This window comes from Diaphorina citri, unplaced genomic scaffold (genome assembly GCF_000475195.1).
Source record: "Diaphorina citri unplaced genomic scaffold, Diaci psyllid genome assembly version 1.1 scaffold375, whole genome shotgun sequence".
Taxonomy (NCBI): Eukaryota; Metazoa; Arthropoda; class Insecta; order Hemiptera; family Psyllidae; genus Diaphorina; species Diaphorina citri.
Genome location: NW_007377810.1, coordinates 66,566 through 85,132, shown reverse-complemented (window position 1 = coordinate 85,132; position 18,567 = coordinate 66,566). Strand labels below are relative to the sequence as shown.

At 37.2% G+C, this 18,567-nt stretch overlaps 2 protein-coding genes across 3 annotated transcripts; one reads left to right on the top strand and one right to left on the bottom strand.

Moving 5' to 3' along the window:
• Positions 1–108: 108 nt before the first annotated feature.
• Positions 109–3,873, bottom strand: LOC103508171. The gene is made up of 4 exons (XM_008472702.2): positions 3,155–3,873; positions 2,816–2,888; positions 1,115–1,614; positions 109–893 (listed from the first exon to the last, which is right to left on the bottom strand). The coding sequence occupies exons 2-4, from the start codon at positions 2,828–2,830 to the stop codon at positions 809–811; spliced, it is 600 nt and encodes a 199-aa protein (XP_008470924.1). The 5' UTR covers positions 2,831–2,888; positions 3,155–3,873; the 3' UTR covers positions 109–808.
• Positions 3,874–11,459: 7,586 nt separating this feature from the next.
• On the top strand, positions 11,460–16,716 carry LOC108252263. 2 transcript variants are annotated; one of them, XM_026822846.1, is made up of 4 exons: positions 11,460–11,893; positions 12,576–12,847; positions 13,427–15,379; positions 16,222–16,716. In XM_026822846.1, exons 2-4 carry the CDS (start codon positions 12,738–12,740, stop codon positions 16,583–16,585), a joined length of 2,427 nt encoding a protein of 808 aa, XP_026678647.1. In that variant the 5' UTR covers positions 11,460–11,893; positions 12,576–12,737; the 3' UTR covers positions 16,586–16,716. The 2 variants fall into 2 exon arrangements, with proteins under 2 accessions (XP_026678647.1, XP_026678646.1); XM_026822845.1 differs by lacking the exon at positions 11,460–11,893 and adding an exon at positions 12,187–12,290.
• The last annotated feature ends 1,851 nt before the right edge of the window (positions 16,717–18,567 follow it).

Sequence of the window (18,567 nt, the reverse complement as noted above, 5' to 3'; positions counted from 1 at the left end):
AAAAGTTACTCGTTGAATCAACTCGCTGATTGGTCATTTTTATTTGGTATCAAAAGGACAAAAATCTTTGAAATTTTCTATTACTACGTTAGTTTGGTATCTCTAAAAAGTCAAAGATGGCAGAATTTTCATTTTATTCCTGTAGTTTTACTTCAACTAATATCAGATAAAAACAAAATTGCCTATATTTTTGATTAATTTGTTTCATAGTGTGTTGAATTGTACATAATTCTAGTCATTATGAGTCAATAAAAAGTTACTCGTTGAATCAACTCGCTGATTGGTCATTTTTATTTGGTATCAAAAGGACAAAAATCTTTGAAATTTTCTATTACTACGTTAGTTTGGTATCTCTAAAAAGTCAAAGATGGCAGAATTTTCATTTTATTCCTCTAGTTAAAAAAAAAAAAAATAAATAAAAAAAAATATTCAAAATCTTATTTCAAATCAAAATCAAAAATCGAACCTATTTGACAACCAGAACAGCGGCGCGGCGATACCAGTTCCAATGGATCACTCAAGTTAAGCAATGTTGGGCGTAATTGGTATCCAGATGGATAATAGTCATCTGGGCACTTACGTGCAGCTAGCTTTCCCGGACCACACTCAGACTGGATGAGGTTAATGTAAGAAGGCGGGTAGCTTGTCGCTGAAGGATAAAAATCTTGTCATAAAAACATCAACAGTTATACAGGGCTGTTAAACCCTATCAAACAAATCCTATAACCTATAGTCATATACGACCTATAGTTATGATAATATGAGATTGAAAGACTTGACAGCTTGACACTCCTGAACAACAACCCACTCACAGAACCCACCGCATAAAGCTCTTGTACAGCTGCCTATACACGTCATTGCTATGATAAGGCCCTACAAACCGGTCCGAGTACCTCTCATCACTGGAGGAACAGGGGCTGTTAAACCCTATCAAACAAATCCTATAACCTATAGTCATATACGACCTATAGTTATGATAATATGAGATTGAAAGACTTGACAGCTTGACACTCCTGAACAACAACCCACTCACAGAACCCACCGCATAAAGCTCTTATACAGCTGCCTATACACGTCATTGCTATGATAAGGCCCTACAAACCGGTCCGAGTACCTTTCATCACTGGAGGAACAGTCATCACCATCATCTCCATCTTCGTCATCACCACTAGAACTAGAACTGGAACTGGAACTTCCATGTCCTCCTCCATAACCTCCACCTGTCTGGACATTGGTATACTGGATGGCAAACGGGATGGGGATGAGAAATCGACCTTGAGGTCTATCCCGTTTAATCCTTCGAAGGACTACCTCATTCAAGGCCGCCTTCTGCTGATCGCTGAGCCCCATCTGCTGTCTTTTCTCCTCCGCCCAAGCTGCTTTCTGTTGAGCATCCTCTGAGGACCTCTTGAACTTACTGTTCAAAAGACAATTCGCCAGGACCTTCTTCTTCCGTTTGAACTCTTTCTTCAGCTTCTTTTTCTTCTTGAGGAGTCCCCCGTGGAGGTGACGACCTTCGGGACCTCCGTAGTCGTAGTCGGCCACTGATGAAGGCTGGTCGTCAAATTGGACGGCAGAGCAGAGCAGACAGAGGAGAGAGAACGCGCACAGACCCTGTGGGAGAGATTTAGGAACGGTGTCATAAATTTATTCATTTATTATTATGTATTACTTTTTTTGGACTGATTGAGCCCTGAGGGCTAGGGCTGACTGAAAGGCTGACGAAACACACCTGAATACGAGAAAAGGCTAAGTCGCAAAGAAGAAGATTATTCTATAGGTATTTACTTTCCTTTATATTTTTATTTATTTATTTTTATTGGCCACACAACCACTGATCTTAATTTTCATTGTGATCCTTTAATACGTGTCGTATGATTTTATAAGCTACATACTCAGAATTCAGAATAGGTAGGTATTTAACAAAAGAAACTCGAGGGCCCTTGTCTAAATTTTCAAAATCAGGTCTTTTCAGTTTCTTGATTTTGTTGACCACTAATAGAATTTCATATTATTTACTTTTGCTCCACGAATCAGGAGACCTACTATATCTATAGGTGATTATTTATTTATTCATAGTGATAGAGTTTGTTTGGACCAAAATACTGTTCATGTACCACCTTTATCATGATTGATAACAAGTACTAAAATATAGGTACTAATGTAGGTACTAAAATACCGCGGATAAAGTAAATATTGCCATTTATTTGATTGTTTACTTTACATGTCTCTATTGCTCACCCGCCTTTGATAACAGAGATGGCACTTGGCTTTCCCTACATTTTGGTTTTATGAAGGATTCTTACCTCGATTTATAAAGGTGATAAAGATGATGCCTAACTTCCATTTAGACATATTATTATAATGGTAAAAAAAAGATACTTTTTAAAGAGGTTCAATAGAGGGAACTGTAACAACGGAGGTCTTGTCATTCTGAAATCCAAGAGAGAAGAAGGACAGGCGAAAAGATACTTTTTAAAGAGGTTCAATAGAGGGAACTGTAACAACGGAGGTCTTGTCATTCTGAAATCCAAGAGAGAAGAAGGACAGGATAGGAGAAAGTCAGCCTTACCTGAAAATGGCTACTTTCTCTGTGGCGTATATTATCTCTAGTAGCTCTGTCAAACTTTCTTGACTTGGCGGGAGAGCGCTGCCGCGCTCCTTACTTCGTTAAAGTTCAGGAAGGAATAGTTGAAAATAAATCATTTTCTTCTTCATTAAAAACTTGGGATTTCGGGCGCACTCAGCCTCGTGAGGGCAATTGCGTAGCTAATTTAAGTACTTGAAGGTGTAGTTTCAATTCAGTTTGACTTACCGTATACACTTTCATTTTAATTCTCAGATATTAGGTTTAACTACCTAACTAACTAACTAACAAACAAATAGAACTTTCTTGACTTGGCGGGGGAGCGCTGCCGCGCTCCTTACTTCGTTGAAGTTCAGGAAGGATTATTTGAAAATAAATCATTTTCTTCTTCATTAAAAAATTGGGATTTCGAGCGCACTCAGCCTTGTGAGAGCAATTGCGTAGCTAATTTAAGTACTTGAAGGTGTAGTTTAAATTCAGTTTGACTTACCGTATACACTTTCATTTTAATTCTCAGATATTAGGTTTAACTAACTAACTACCTAACTAACTAACAAACAAATAAACAGACACAAAGAAACAAAATCAGTTGGATATTTCTGTGACTTTCAAACTTTTTAAAAATTTATTCTATTCTATTTTATTCAATCTTTTGGCGTCAGAATTGCTATCAAAAAAGAATTCGACGTCCTCTTAAGCTTACTACAAACTAGACTGAACTGTTTGTTTTGAACAGAACAGATCTCCGAGTGTTGAACCTCCTACAAGAACTGAGAATTCAAATAAAAGACGAAACATTGTGAAAAAACCAGTTGATGTTGTGAAAGACATAATAATCTGTGTAGTTCTAAGTCTACATGAATAGCACATGGATAACATGGATTCATAACACTATTAACAAGCTTGAGGAGGGTCAGTTACCAGTAGGTAGTCTAGATAGTGACCAAGAATCACATGGTACCAGATACGCCAAAGATATTCGACTAACTGGTACATAAATTACATAGGTACTTGCAGCTATTATTAATAACATTGGCTATGTTTATCGGGCTATGCGAAAATGTACAAGAAGTATTTAAACACAAATAATGTGATTCTTCATACCTATGTAGAGTTGTAGAGTGTAGGTAGTGCATGTAAGTAGTAAGGTATCCCGTTGGAACGGGAAGAGGCAAAGAAAGCAGTGGAGCTGTGTACTAAAGACAGGTGGGGGTACTTATTAATCATTATTTATGTAGGTATGTACCCATGTAGATACTTTTTACTTACCTATAAATGAAAATTTCAAGAGAACATAATAACATTGGCTATGTTTATCGGGCTATGCGAAAATGTACAAGAAGTATTTAAACACAAATAATGTGATTCTTCATACCTATGTAGAGTGTAGGTAGTGCATATAAGACAAGTATACCCGTAGTAAAGTATCCCGTTGGAACGGGAAGAGGCAAAGAAAACAGTGGAGCTATGTACTAAAGACAGGTGGAGGTACTTATTATTTAGTATTTATGTAGGTATGTACCCATGTAAAAATAGGGACTCAATAATGTGACTTATTTTGTTGAAATACTGAGGCTAACTTTACTTAGAGCTCTTCATGTGCACAATCATGTGTTGGGATAGTAAAAATCTCACTGCAGTCTGTTCCATAGAACGCTTACAATGTAGATTGTATTAGAAGGAGTAGTAAAGTAGCTTAGTAGACTGTAGACAGAACTGGTATTAGACAAAATGTACAATGTAGACATGTTGTATTAGAAATCAGGGATATGGAAATGCACCATCATCCAAATTTTCTGCACTATCGCCTTTTTGCATGCAACAACTCTGTATCCGTAGATAAGTCACAAAATTTTGCATGATTTTTCGGCAAATAAAATACTTAGATACATAATTATGGGAAATATCCCCGGAACGAACATAAATTATTCATCTTTACGATTAATTATTTCGAGAAAAAGAGCAAATACAAAATTACCAGGATGTCTGTCCATCATTGTTTCCATATTCACTGAAAGACTTTTCAATCTTTGACGTGTATTCCCCGCCACCATCTCCAGATGGGATAGCTCTATGAATGAGCTCAGATGATGTGATGTTTGTGACTGATTTGGACTGAAAACTTTTCGGATCATCCAAGTCTTTTAACGATACATATTTGTAAGAACTCATTGTTGTAACTTTTAAAATTACCAGTTGCATGGTTTTTCGCATGAGTTGGGCTCCGGCCAAAATGGCTCGGGCTTAGTCATTGTGATCACAAAAGATCTCCCTCTGGTAATCATTATATAAGAACGTTCTGTATGTACCTATGTACTCTTATGTACGACAAATGTACCTATCGTACGTAGGTATATGATGCTATAAGTGTAGGTAGGTACCTAATGTCTCATGGATTGTCTCAGCAGAAGAGTTGCATTTTTTTCTGTGACACTTTTTAATCAAGGGGATTAATTAATTTTCATTTCATTTTCTTAGTTTTTTGACTGGTGTCATTTTGTTGAAGTGATAGCTAAGCTGGGTTACCTACTTTATATTTAGGATGAGGTGCTTATTAATTTTATTTGAGTTTGGGACTTTGAAGAGGACATTGGCCTTTTCGCCTCTTCAGACAGCTAAGTTTTAGGGATATGTAGGTAATACCTATAGGGTAGGGGTTTCCAACTTTCATGTGTATGCGGGCCACATGCTCCATTGGGAGGTACTTTGCGGGCCACATGTGTATATAGGGAAGCACCCCCCCCCCCAAATTTTAGAAATGCAGTCCGATCGAATTTTGAGCGCCGCAGGCGAAATTCTTCAAAAAGTATTCTCCTAATTGTAGCTGAACACTAAAGAGGGTCAGTTTCCATGACTCAGTGATAACTACACTGGTACCTAAGTTTGTACAAATCTCAAAAAGCTTCGCGGGCCACAGAGATGGTCTGGCGGGCCACATGTGACCCGCGGGCCGCTAGTTGGAAACGCTGCCCTTTAAGTATCAAACTTACAGTTGTCATCATCCATGATTCGCAATGGAAGAAAATTAATTCTTTCTGTTTGGAACAAAACTATTAAAACTTAAAACGAATAATTTTTCAAGAGATTTCAAAATTAAATTTGCGGAAATTGGAAAGTTGGCATTGAACGTTAGGTATCAAATTTGAAAAATGCCGTCAACCTTTTTTTTTATCAAACGGCTTTAAGAGGAAGTGGGGAAGTTTTCATATTCCACAGATTCAGTGCTAACTTCACATCAATGCTCATGATTTCCAGTCGATTTTTTTCATGTGATCAAATGATCAGTGTGATGAACCAATGAAATCATTTGTTTACGGTAATGTTCGCTTTTCATTGGTTGTCCGATATAACCCCTTATCATCTGATTTCACTTCCCCTCCACCCTAGTGTCTGAAAGATTTGTCGCTAACTTCTCTTCGATGTTATGGTTACCGTGAAAAATAAACACTTCAAAAGTCAAAACACAAATTTCTGACGTTCTGATTCTGACTTGATAATTTTATTCTTTCTATTTTATCTCTTTCTTTTCCTTGCAGTTGGAATTTTGGACCGAAATGTGTGTTTTTATGATGGAAATGGACATGTAACTCGCAGTGTTTACTCGAGTATGATAAGGTAAGGTTAGACCTCAGACTCTATTTTCATCATAGGTCAGAGCCATAACTACATTCTCCTTTTTGAAAGGTGAAAAAATGTTCGTCCAGCCCCAAATATGAAGAAATAAAAAAAGGAATTTTAATTGTATTAAGCATAAATGCTTGTCTCAAATGTTCCCTTTTTAATACACTATGCTAAATTTTATGACTTGACTTGGACTTGAATCACCAACCTCCAGATCCAAAGTCCACTGTGGTTTGAGTCTTTGACACAATCAGCCTGCAGGTTTGGACACATGGTTAGCTTAACAAACTTAAAACCCATGTAAATACCTCACCGCTATAGTGAGCAAGCAAAAACGGCTGTCATCTGGATTTTAGATCATACACGATGAGCCTGATTTCTCATCTTAGAGGGTACCCATTACAGAACCTTCTCACCCACTACAAATTCTTCGTACCCATTACAGAACCACTTAACCAGTGGCCTTTTCCATTAGAGAGCACTCATTACCTTAGAACTGTTACAGATAGCTAAAGAAACAAAATATTGTTTTCCCTTTTTGCGGCAAAATGGCAATAAAATTATATCAAATTGTTTTATACATTGTTTGGAGTTAATTTAGCTCAGGGAACCAGGAATAATCACTGCAAGGATCCAAATCCCTGATACACCTACTCCTAGGTATGCATAGGTAGATGCATACAGACCGGGACAACAGAACATACGAATTCAAGGATAACAGACTCAACAACAAGGACACAAACAAGCTTTCCCGTGGACAAAACACAAGCAGACGGTCACAAGATCGACACTTGGTCAAGGGAACAAATTTGTTTACCTGAAATCGTTCATTGCATCCGAACTCATATTGGCGTTTCGTTACTAGTCGTCAAAGAAAAAGATCAGCAGGAAAAGAGAAAGAAAATCTTGAAGGCAGAAGAAAGTGAAATTCACGTAAAAAGTTGCACAATTTTCATCGTTAGTGGAAGAAATTTTTGAGAAAATCGATTGTTTACGAGTGAAAAATTTGCTTTTTTCTGTAGAAAATTTTCATCGTTAGTGGAAGAAATTTTTGAGAAAATCGATTGTTTACGAGTGAAAAATTTGCTTTTTTCTGTAGAATTTTTTTTTTTTAAGTGAACAAAAAACTGAGTATTAAACGCGGCCCACCACTTAGCACACACAGCACGGTACACAGAAATAAGTTGGAGCGAGATTATTCTTGGACACAATTTTGGACTCTGAGCGGAGTAGCTGAGTCGTCGGCAGATTTCGAGGTGGCCATGAGCTCGAGAAGAGAGAAAAAAAAGTTTAAAAAGAGAGAAGAGAGAAAGAGTTAAAAAAGAGAATATGCCATGAGTCCGAGAAAAAGAGATTTAAAAGAGAATATGCCATGAGTCCGAGAAAAAGAGATTTAAAAGAGAATAAATATGTTTCGCTGAGATGAAGAAAAAGTGCGCTCAGACGAGTAGGTGACGGGCGGTCACTCGATTGTGAGACCCATAGGGTGGGGACGAAGCAATGGGGTAAGTGGGGACGAATAATAGAGAAAGTGGGGATGAATTAATGGATACAGGGGACGAAGTAACGGGGAAAGTGGGGACAAAGTAATGGAGAAAGTTGGGACGGAGTAATGGGGAATGTGGGGACGGACTGTTCAAGGGAGAACGGGGAAACTGAGATACATTTGTAATTAAAATAAAGCAAAAGGGAAATGAGGACAGATGTATAACTGAGATAAAGCAAGTGGTACAAACTACAAAGAGATGATTGAGGAATGAGGACGGACATTGAAAGAGGACGAACAGAGCAAGAGGAAAATAGGGACAAACGGGGGAAAGAGGAATCGGGGACAGATTCATAGATAATAGTGTAAGGAGGACAATGATAAAGAATTGATCATAAACAAGAAGGTAAGAAGTAGGAAGGTAATAGGGAAGAAGGAAAATATAGAGCAATCCCAAAGTGAAAGTGGGGAAAGATTCATAGATAGTCTATTGAGACTAACGAGTATAATGGGAAAATAATTAACATTCCGGTGCTGATCTAACTAGGATGACGACAAAGGCCAGCCACTCACTATCAGGTGCACCTGATCAGGTCCCCTTGTCAGGTCTACCTGCTAGTGAGTGTGCTCATCAGGTCTACCTGATAGTGAGAGGCTGGCCAAAGAGGACAAAGGGACAGTTGAAAAATCGGAAAACGTCAAAGTGGGTAGTGGGTACAGATGGGGTCACATAAACTGTTGTATTAACTGATGTAAGATGGGACACTGTAACATGTGAGTCACATGTTTATAAATTCATATGAGACAAAAATATCAGATATTTTGGAGACGTTGTATTCGTGTGTTATTTATTTGGTGGCTGTCCACTTCGATAAATAGGCAGGGTGAGTTGGGGTTATTTTGAGACATGTGCAATTTGGAGACACCAACCGGTCTCAAATGTCATCCATATGGACTCCCACAGGACATTTCAAGTTATTTGAGATCATTAAAGTTGGTGTCTCAAAACTGCAATTCTCTCAAAAATTTCTCCCGCCTGATTTTTCACTGTCCTTTTTTTCGGTCCGCACCGAAGCACACGAATAAGTTACCGAACGAATTTTCACTGTCCTATTTACCAGCTTTCTCATTTCTTTTTCTTTTCTTTGAATAAATCATAGTGGTAAAAATTACCCCCATATACATCGGTAGAGCATTGGACACATGAAGAGGTTTAAACCTACAGCTTTGTTCATATCATAATTATGTTGATGTTGTAGTGCACAAAGTTATGTATATACTTTGATTGTAGTAATATCGCAAAAGAAGAAAAAGGAGGAGGAGGAAGGGAAAGATCTGATACATGAGAAGAACAAAGACTAAACACAAAATAAAATAATTTAATCATGTTCACAATAATAAATTCAATAAATTTCGCATTCATTATTTAATTGAGACAGTCTGATGAGTCATCTCGATCGAATAATACGAAATCAATCAACCCCGATATTGAAAATAGAACGGACAGATTTGAGTGGCCCAAATTTGAAAGCATCACTCAAATTGCATTGATTGCCCTCCCCCCCCCTTATCCTCTTAGATATGTTTTTGCCAAAATTAAATTACCTCTTGATACCCCTGTGCGTTTTTATTGCATACAGAGTGGCTCAAAATTCTATATTATTTCATTCAGTTCCTCAGATTTTTCCCCAGTGTAGGCAAGTAGTACAATTATATACCTACTAGGTAGTACCTATGTACATTCTTCTGGAGAATTTTTTAAACGTTAGTCAGCAGGTGATTTTTTTTTTTTATCAAGTATTGACTTATTCCTGAAGATAGTCTTAGGCATGCATTACTGCTACAAACAGAAATGGCATCAGAGAAATCGGTTCTAAAGGGTGAATCACCCATTCTTTTTCATAGCTTGGCAAACCTCAGTAATTGTGTAGAGGTTAGAACGGACGATACGGGAATTCGTGGTTGGTGCTTCGAGTCTAAATAAGTCATAAAATTCATCACAATTTTTTAATCGAGAAACAACATTTAAGTCATTCATGTTTAACACAATTAAGATCTCTATTTATGATTTTAGCGAATTTAAATTGTACCTCTCAGATAGTCGACTAATCGTATTCGATTTTTATCCACCTCACAAATTGTTGGTCACAAGACTTGGTCCACCCTGTATAACACAATGAGTCAGATACAAGGGCCAAAAAAACATTACGGGTGTCAAAAAATTGCACATCTTATTTAGATTTAGACTGTTAGGTAGGTACTTCCTGTGACCCAATTTAGGAAGCTCCCTACTTACCAGGCTTCTCTAAAGCTGTGTCCACAACTCCACACATAGTCGACGGCCGATGACTAAAACCGTCCACACTGCCTCAACAACATAATTATGTAGATTCGACGGCCATCGACTATGTATGGACAAAACTTAAGACATTGATTTGACAGAACAAGAAAAAATAATCGCAAATTATTGGTGATTGGTAGGTAACTTGATTAGCTGATTAGTTTGACCTCTTAATAATCATAATATCATTCTAAGGTTAGATCAGTGCAGTGGTTCGAGGTTATGATCACACAAACATTTGGCAAAAAATTGCTTTTGCAAAGTAGGTACCTACTTAAAATTAATTATCAGGTATTTATAGGGCCGGAGCCGTATTTATAGGGCCGTCGAAATCCCGAACAAAGCGTACGAAAAAATCCAAACCTTTGCCTTGACAAAGAACGAGGAACGAAAGCTGAGAAGCCCTGTGGCGGAAAATATCGAGAAGATCATTGCCAGTCGTTCGAATAGTAGACAGAGCTCTAGGAATAATACGCCACCTAACGAGCAACTTGATGAGAAGAATGGAACTTTCAGAACAATCACTCCTAATGTAGCAACGTCTATGGTATTTATATCTATCAATAAATAACAATACCTATTTACTAAGTTATAGGGTGGTCTTATTTTTTGACTTGGTTGTAGGTCATTAATAATTATGATTGAGTTAATTCTATTAGGTAGGTACCTAATTAAAAACTACCCACAACGTTGAAAAATCAAACCCCAAAGGGAGGTAAAACGAAAATGAAACTCGTATAGGTAGGTAGGTACGTTAACGTATGTATTAGGTACCTAGGTACATATTATTTTCGTGTTGTGATTTCGCTGAGCCATCATGCTTCGCTGAATTTTTCTTCCCATAATTATGTATGTTTGATGCCTTTTCATTAAATTAATTCACTTTTTCTCTTCTCTTTCGTTTCTAAGTCGCACTCCGACTTCTCCATTCTATTACGAGAATCTGAAGGCATCTCCAGTATTCATGGGACTCAAGGTGAAAGTGGCGGAGAATGGGGATTGCAAGCGATGCTCTATATGTGGAGAAGAACCAGATTATGAAGAGTTTGGGGAGGAGATAGGTGTCAACTATCAGGATGAAGGTGCTGCAGAATCTACAGGATGCTGTGGACGTAGATCGAACAATGAGTAAGTTATACCTTGTGCTGTGTCTGAGCAACTTGCATGGGATGTTTACTTGAATTGCATGATTTCCTGTTATTGATAAAATGAATGATAAGGAATGGCTGGCTTTCTCCTATCCTGAGTTCCTCCTCTCTTCGATTTCGGGACGATAAGACGTTAGCACTTCTATCAAACCTCTTTAAAGAAGAGTTTTTCAGTTATTTATAATTCGCATGTGATTATCTGATGAAGGGTAGGTATAGATATTATCTTACTTTCATATCAGGACAGGCGCTCCGCGAGAAAGAACCTTACCTACTTGTCAAGGATAAGTTGGCCCAGGGAAGAAATCGAACCCGCGACCTAGCTCTTACGAGGCAGGCGCGCTACCTAGGCTAACTCAGCTGGTTTAACTAAATTTGGATGTATTCTTCTAATTCTTCAGGTACTCTCTCTTTCTATTCAGCAAGGAGCACTGTTCATTTTCAAAGGCCATAAGTTTGTTTACAATTTGTTTCTTTTGTTCAAATCTTGTTGGTTTTATCAGTTTTGATAAGAATCAGTTGAGTTCAAAAGTCGTTAGGACTGGAGGGAAAAATGAACTGAAATAATTGTCAGTTATGGACAGTTCAGTTTGGACGGTGCATGGTGTAGCCTTTAATTACGTGATTCGTCAATTAATTAATAGTTGTTTTGAATTTTCATTTCCGTTACGATTGTGAATGCTTAGGTGAGAATTAACACTAAACACTTGGTAAGTTTTTTTGTTCGATGTTTCCATCGAAAGAAAAACATCGATGTTGACATCGATGTTTTTGTTCCGATGTATCGATGTTTTCAAAACATCGATGTCCCAACCCTAGCAAGGAGCACTGTTCATTTTCAAAGGCCATAAGTTTGTTTACACTTTGTTTCTTTTGTTCAAATCTTGTTGGTTTTATCAGTTTTGATAAGAATCAGTTGAGTTCAAAAGTCGTTAGGACGGGAGGGAAAAATGAACTGAAATAATTGTCAGTTATGAACAGTTCAGTTTGGACGGTGGATGGTGTAGCCTTTAATTACGTGATTCGTCAATTAATTTTAGTTGTTTTGAATTTTCATTTCCGTTACGATTGTGAATGCTTAGGTGAGAATTAAACATTAAACACTTGGTAAGTTTTTCCCCATAAACATGTGGGGAGAGAGGTAGGTTTTTTTTACAAATACCTAGGTACCTACAAAAACAAAGTGAAAATACCTACTCTGCAAGATACTAGATACGTCGTTTGCCACATTGCATAATCTTGCTATTTACTAGGCGACCATAAAAATATCTCGTGAGATGTTCTGAGGTCAAGAGAATTTTCTGTGCTTCAAAATTAGCATAAAATATTCTAACTTATAGCTTATACCTAGGAACGTCCTTTAATAAAATTATTTTATGATCTTGGTTTCAGGTTCGCCCTGGTACGTTAGCAAATCAGCACTTACAAGCAGGGGATATCATTTTGAAGATCGAAAACATCGAATGTTCAGCACTCAGCATACGGGACATTGAAGATCTCATACACGGAACCTCAACCACACTTGATCTACTGGTCTGGAAAAATCCAGAAGACATGGTCAAGCTCATCAAGAAACAAGACAATATTTTCCAATCTCAAATAGAAATTCAAAATGAAGAGTTCCATGACAAAATGACTGAATCTGGACAACAAAGTTCAGACAAATTCAACTTCAAATATCCCCATCAGTTTCTTGATCCTAACAAATTCCATAGTCCACAACAACCACAATTACAGAGAAATCATAAGAATTGTTTGAATTCAAGAAAGACAACTCTTGAAGAGATCAAGAAGAAAGTTATTGAAGAGACAGCAGAAGCTTTTAACGATCGAAAATGTGTAGATAATGCGAGCAGATTTTCTAGTCAAATACTAAAAGATAATGGGAGACTTTACCAAAGAGGGATTAGTAGATCCAGTAAGACTGAACACAAGGAACAAACCTTTAACAATGTTGTTTACAATAATGTGAATAACATAAGAAATGCAGGTAAACCAAATAATCAAGGTGATAGTGAGAAAGTTAATCGAGCTCAAAATGTCGAGTGCAGTAGTACTTCCAAGAAATCTAACATAGAAAGCAAAGTTGTTGACAAAACAGCAGATAAATACTTGGAAATAAATGGTCGATCTATTGCACATCCAGTAAACGTAACGTACACAAAAGAACAATCATCAAATTTTGAAGAAAGTTTTAGGAGACAGACTAAAGAAGGACATGGTGGACAACAAAGTTCAGACAAATTCAACTTCAAATATCCCCATCAGTTTCTTGATCCTAACAAATTCCATAGTCCACAACAACCACAACTACAGAGAAATCATAAGAATTGTTTGAATTCAAGAAAGACTACTCTAGAAGAGATCAAGAAGAAAGTTATTGAAGAGACAGCAGAAGCTTTTAACGATCGAAAATGTGTAGACAATGCGAGCAGATTTTCTAGTCAAATACTAAAAGATAATGGGAGACTTTACCAAAATGGGATTAGATCCAGTAAGACTGAACACAAGGAACAAACCATTAATAATGTTGTTTACAATAATGTGAATAACATAAGAAATGCAGGTAAACCAAATAATCAAGGTGATAGTGAGAAAGTTAATCGAGCTCAAAATGTCGAGTGCAGTAGTATTTCCAAGAAATCTAACATAGAAAGCAAAGTTGTTGACAAAACAGCAGATAAATACTTGGAAATAAATGGGCGATCTATTGCACATCCAGTAAACGTAACGTACACAAAAGCACAATCATCAAATTTTGAAGAAAGTTTTAGGAAACTGACTAAAGAAGGACATGAAAAAGACAATGATCCAGAATTTGAATTCAAGCCATTGGCAAATTCAACTTTGTTGCGGAGACCGAGCGATAGAGAGTTCCAAAATAAAAAATGCGACACCAAAAAGGAAAAGGAAGATGAAGACGATATTGATGCTCAGTTTACCAAATACTATCAAAATATGATTGAGTCGAAACAAGAAAAACAGAAGACTGAAAAGTCAGAACCAGTAAAATCCGTCATTACAAAAGAACTCCCTTCAGTAGCCAAATCAAGTGCTTCTCTTTTCAATCGAAATTATCAGTCGAAACTTGAAGAGAGAAAGAGGACCTCAAAAAGCTCTGAACGAATGATAAAAGAAGCACAACGAGAGATTAATCAACTTATAAAAAGAGACTTTGCAAATGCGGAGTGGAGTGGTAAAACTGAAATTTATGAGTCACACAAGGCATCTCAAAATACAGAACAGAAAGATGCAAAAGACATTGATGAAGATGAAGACGAAGACGAACCATATAATGAGCTGAAGAAGAATCCTATGTTCAATAGACTGAGAACAATAGAAGCTCAAATAGAACGATGCATGACACCAGAGAGGTTGGAGAGAGAAAACGAATTCAATAAAAAGTTTGAAGAGTATTACAGATCAACTTCAAGCAAGAGCAATTTTATGAACACTAGATGGAATGCCAGTGGGAAACGACACTCGGAAGAAAATTTAAGCACCCTATCCAAACCTCACATTCCTAGACCTAGCGAAAGACTCACTGATCCAAGGGGTGTCTTCTTCAAGAAAAGATATGAAGAATGCGTGACAAACTCAAGAACAAACTTGCAGGAAAAACAATCAGTTGGATTTAAATCAAGTGGATTTAACAATTCAAGAAAATTTTGGAAAGAAATGGAGAAAAATTGTCCGGGAAACTCAAGCGAGTATCGGACACATTTTGTAAAACTCCAAAGCCAATCCAAAGAAAAACAAAATGTGGATTCGAAAAAGGAAAACAAGACCGTTGAAACCGATCATATCCGAAAGGACATCAAACCTCAACTTCAAGAAGTACATGAGCCACCTGTGATCCGGAAACACATCGACTATGATGATCACAATGAAAAGCCAAATGAACCTGAGACAAAATGTCTCTCTCCTTATGACAACCTTCTGGAAAACTGTACTATTCGAAAAGACACCAAGCCTCAACCTACCCTCCAAGAGGTAAACGAACCCCCGGTCATCCGAAAACATATCGACAATCGACCCAAAACGCCTGTCGGGTTTTACGAAAACATAAAGCCCAAACTCAAAGTCGAAATCCCGAACAAAGCGTACGAAAAAATCCAAACCTTTGCCTTGACAAAGAACGAGGAACGAAAGCTGAGGAGCCCTGTGGCGGAGAATATCGAGAAAATCATTGCCAGGCCTTCATTAAACTTGGAGGTAATCAATCATTAATTAATTAAAGTTAATTACGTTCTCGGAACGGCTGGTTTTCTCCTTTCCTGCCTTTCTTTTCCCTGTGCTTTAGGGACGATTAGTCCTTAGCAGTTGCAGTTCCCTCTATCAAACCTTGAAAAGCTAGGCAGCCTAGTTAGCTTGCAGGGTAGTGCCTCTGCTTTGAAAGCGCTAATTCACGGGGTGAATTTCCGTTCGGGCCGAATTTTATCCTAAACAGATAAGGTTCGTTCGAGAACGGCTGGCTTTCTCCTATCCCGTCTTTTCTCTTTGCTTTCGGGACGATAATATTAAGACCTTAGCAGTTACAATTCCCTCCGTCAAATCTCTAAAAAAAAAAGAAAAAAAATAGAAATTACGCCAGTTGACGTTTCTATAACTTAACTGCGACTTAGAATTGAATGGGTAGAAACGAAAGAGAAGAGAAAAAGTGAAAATAAGCGAGAAAAAGTGAAATAATTTAATGAAAAGGCATCAAACATACATAGGTAATTATGGGAAAAATAATTCAGCGAAGCGTGATGGCTCAGCGAAATCACAAAACAAAAATAATACCTAATACCTACCTACGTACCTACCTATAGGAGTTTTATTTTGTTTTACCTCCCTTTGAGGTTTGATTTCTCTTTGTGGGTGGTTTTTAATTAGGTAATTGCCTAATTAAACTTACAATTAAATTGCCTAATTATACGTAGGTATAACTAAGATACATATTAACTACCTACATCCTTGACAACTTCAAACTCAGAAAAGAATACCACCCTACTTACTGATTGAATTGGTAGGTAGATATAAATATCATTGCCAGTCGTTCGAATAGTAGACAGAGCTCTAGGAATAATACGCCACCTAACGAACAACTTGATGAGAAGAATGGAACTTTCAGGACAATCACTCCCAATGTAGCAGCGTCTAATGCTGATGCTAGTGAGACTCGGTCCTCCAGAGGTTTCACTCCGACTTCTCCATTCTATTACGAGAATCTGAAGGCATCTCCAGTATTCATGGGACTCAAGGTGAAAGTGGCAGAGAATGGGGATTGCAAGCGATGCTCTATATGTGGAGAAGAACCAGATTATGAAGAGTTTGGTGAGGAGATAGGAGTCAACTATCAGGATGAAGGTGCTGCAGAATCTACAGGATGCTGTGGACGTAGATCGAACAATGAGTAAGTTATACCTTGTGCTGTGTCTGAGTAACTTGCAACTTGCATGGGATGTTTATTTGAATTGCATGATTTCCTGTTATTGATAAATGAATGATAAGGAATGGCTGGCTTTCTCCTATCCTGTGTTCCTCCTCTCTTCGATTTCGGGACGATAAGATGTTAGCACTTCTATCAAACCTCTTTAAAGAAGAGTTTTTCAGTTAATGATAATTCGCATGTGACTATCTGATGAAGGGTAGGTATAGATATTATTTTACTTTCATATCTTTTTGTCGTTGTTTGTAAATGACATTTCACTGTATAATAAATTATTGTCCACAACTCATCCACACCACTTACATACGAATGCTACCTATTTCTAACAATCTATTCTGAAGTAGGCATTATTTTGTTTATGTTTTCATCAATGATCAAACATTCAGATTTTATCGCTGGAGTTTCCATGGTCCCAACAATCCCAACCAACCATAAAACGAGCGTCAAGTTCATGGCCCTGTAATAATTGGAAGCGTTAACAAATTAAACGGAACTCTCATAAGGGCATTAACTAAAACTCTCGTAAGGGCATTTAATTTTAATGGCTGCAACGTTCTTCACCTCACGGGGTTTCCAAAAATAAAACTTCCGTATCGATAAAAACAACACTAGAAAAACACTTCCTCATGTTTATCAACACTTCTGGGCGATATATGACTGAAACAATATCACAGACATAATATCAGAGAGGTGATTAATATAGGTTAGGGGGGTTTCCAAAAATAAAACTTCCGTATCGATAAAAACAACACTAGAAAAACACTTCCTCATGTTTATCAACACTTCTGGGCGATATATCACTGAAACAATATCACAGATATAATATCAGAGAGGTGATTAATATAGGTTAGGCACTTAGTTGTATTATCACAGAGATGATTTAGGAAATCAAAAGGAGTGCAAGAACAAGAAAATAATGAACGTTTTTCATAAATGCAAACTGCAATGGTTCTCGTGTTTTGTTAATGACTCAAGACGTATTTTTAATTCGTCTTGCAAATTCATTTTCGTCACTCGGACATTCATATTTTCATCGTTAATTCCTTGTGAATCTTGTGATTCTTTGACAAAATAAATGGTTTTTAGGGAGCCAACTACATGGGTTGTCTTCAGAAGCAAACATAGTTGCGAGATGACATCCTAACCACTGATTTTTGTCAAACTGTTGGCATTAATACCTACCTATTTCCATTCCATAAATATTTCGATTCGAACTCAAATTAAAACGTTATTAAATATTCTTTTCTACCTTTCTGATGAGGAAAACCACTACAAATTATACGTCTATGTGAAGGGAAAAGCTGCCCAGGACCCTCGGACCATCTCTAAGAGGTCAGTTCATGCTTTCAGAGATTTTATGGGTGGTGGCTCTTGGCAAACTTTGAATAAGTCACGAAGTTTGTTCAATTTACCATTATCTTCTTGAATCATTTTTGTCTGTTAGGTAGAATATATGACTCATTCTGAATTTTCAAAACGCTAGGTATCCTTGTCAAGTTCGAGTAGCATTACTGCTGGAAGAATGAAGCAAGTTATGGCTTTACTCGATATTGCAGATATTTTTCTTTATCCTTCTTGGTAACTTTCATTTTTCCAACTTTCGTCCAACGTTCATGTCCATCAAACGAATCAAATTTCCCACAGTTCAACCTCCAAGTTCAATGTACTCTCCACGTGTTTTACATTATCTTCTACACATATTGCAAAATGTAAATTCACAATAACTCTATACAAATTAGATTTATTGCACGATATGGTTAATGGCATAGCGTATCTAAATTTATTCAATTATTATTTTTAATTTCTCGGGTTGATAACTCTTCGGCCAAAAGTCCGCTTGTCCGTTCGCTTCTTTTACTAGACATGAAAAAAAGAAGAAAAAAATAAAATGAAAATAAATAAATTAATTATGGACCCGAGCCAGATTTCAAATAAAACATGTCGTCTAAA

Coding starts and splice junctions, on each gene's coding strand:
- LOC103508171 (XM_008472702.2), bottom strand. Junction 894..1,114: donor TGTTCCTCCAGTGATGAAAG/GTACTCGGACCG, acceptor CAGTGATGAGAG/GTACTCGGACCGGTTTGTAG.
- LOC108252263 (XM_026822846.1), top strand. CDS start 12,738: ATGGTCAAGCTCATCAAGAAACAAGACAATATTTTCCAATCTCAAATA. Junction 12,848..13,426: donor GGACAACAAAGTTCAGACAA/ATTCAACTTCAA, acceptor AAGTTCAGACAA/ATTCAACTTCAAATATCCCC. Junction 15,380..16,221: donor ATCGAGAAAATCATTGCCAG/GCCTTCATTAAA, acceptor TATCATTGCCAG/TCGTTCGAATAGTAGACAGA.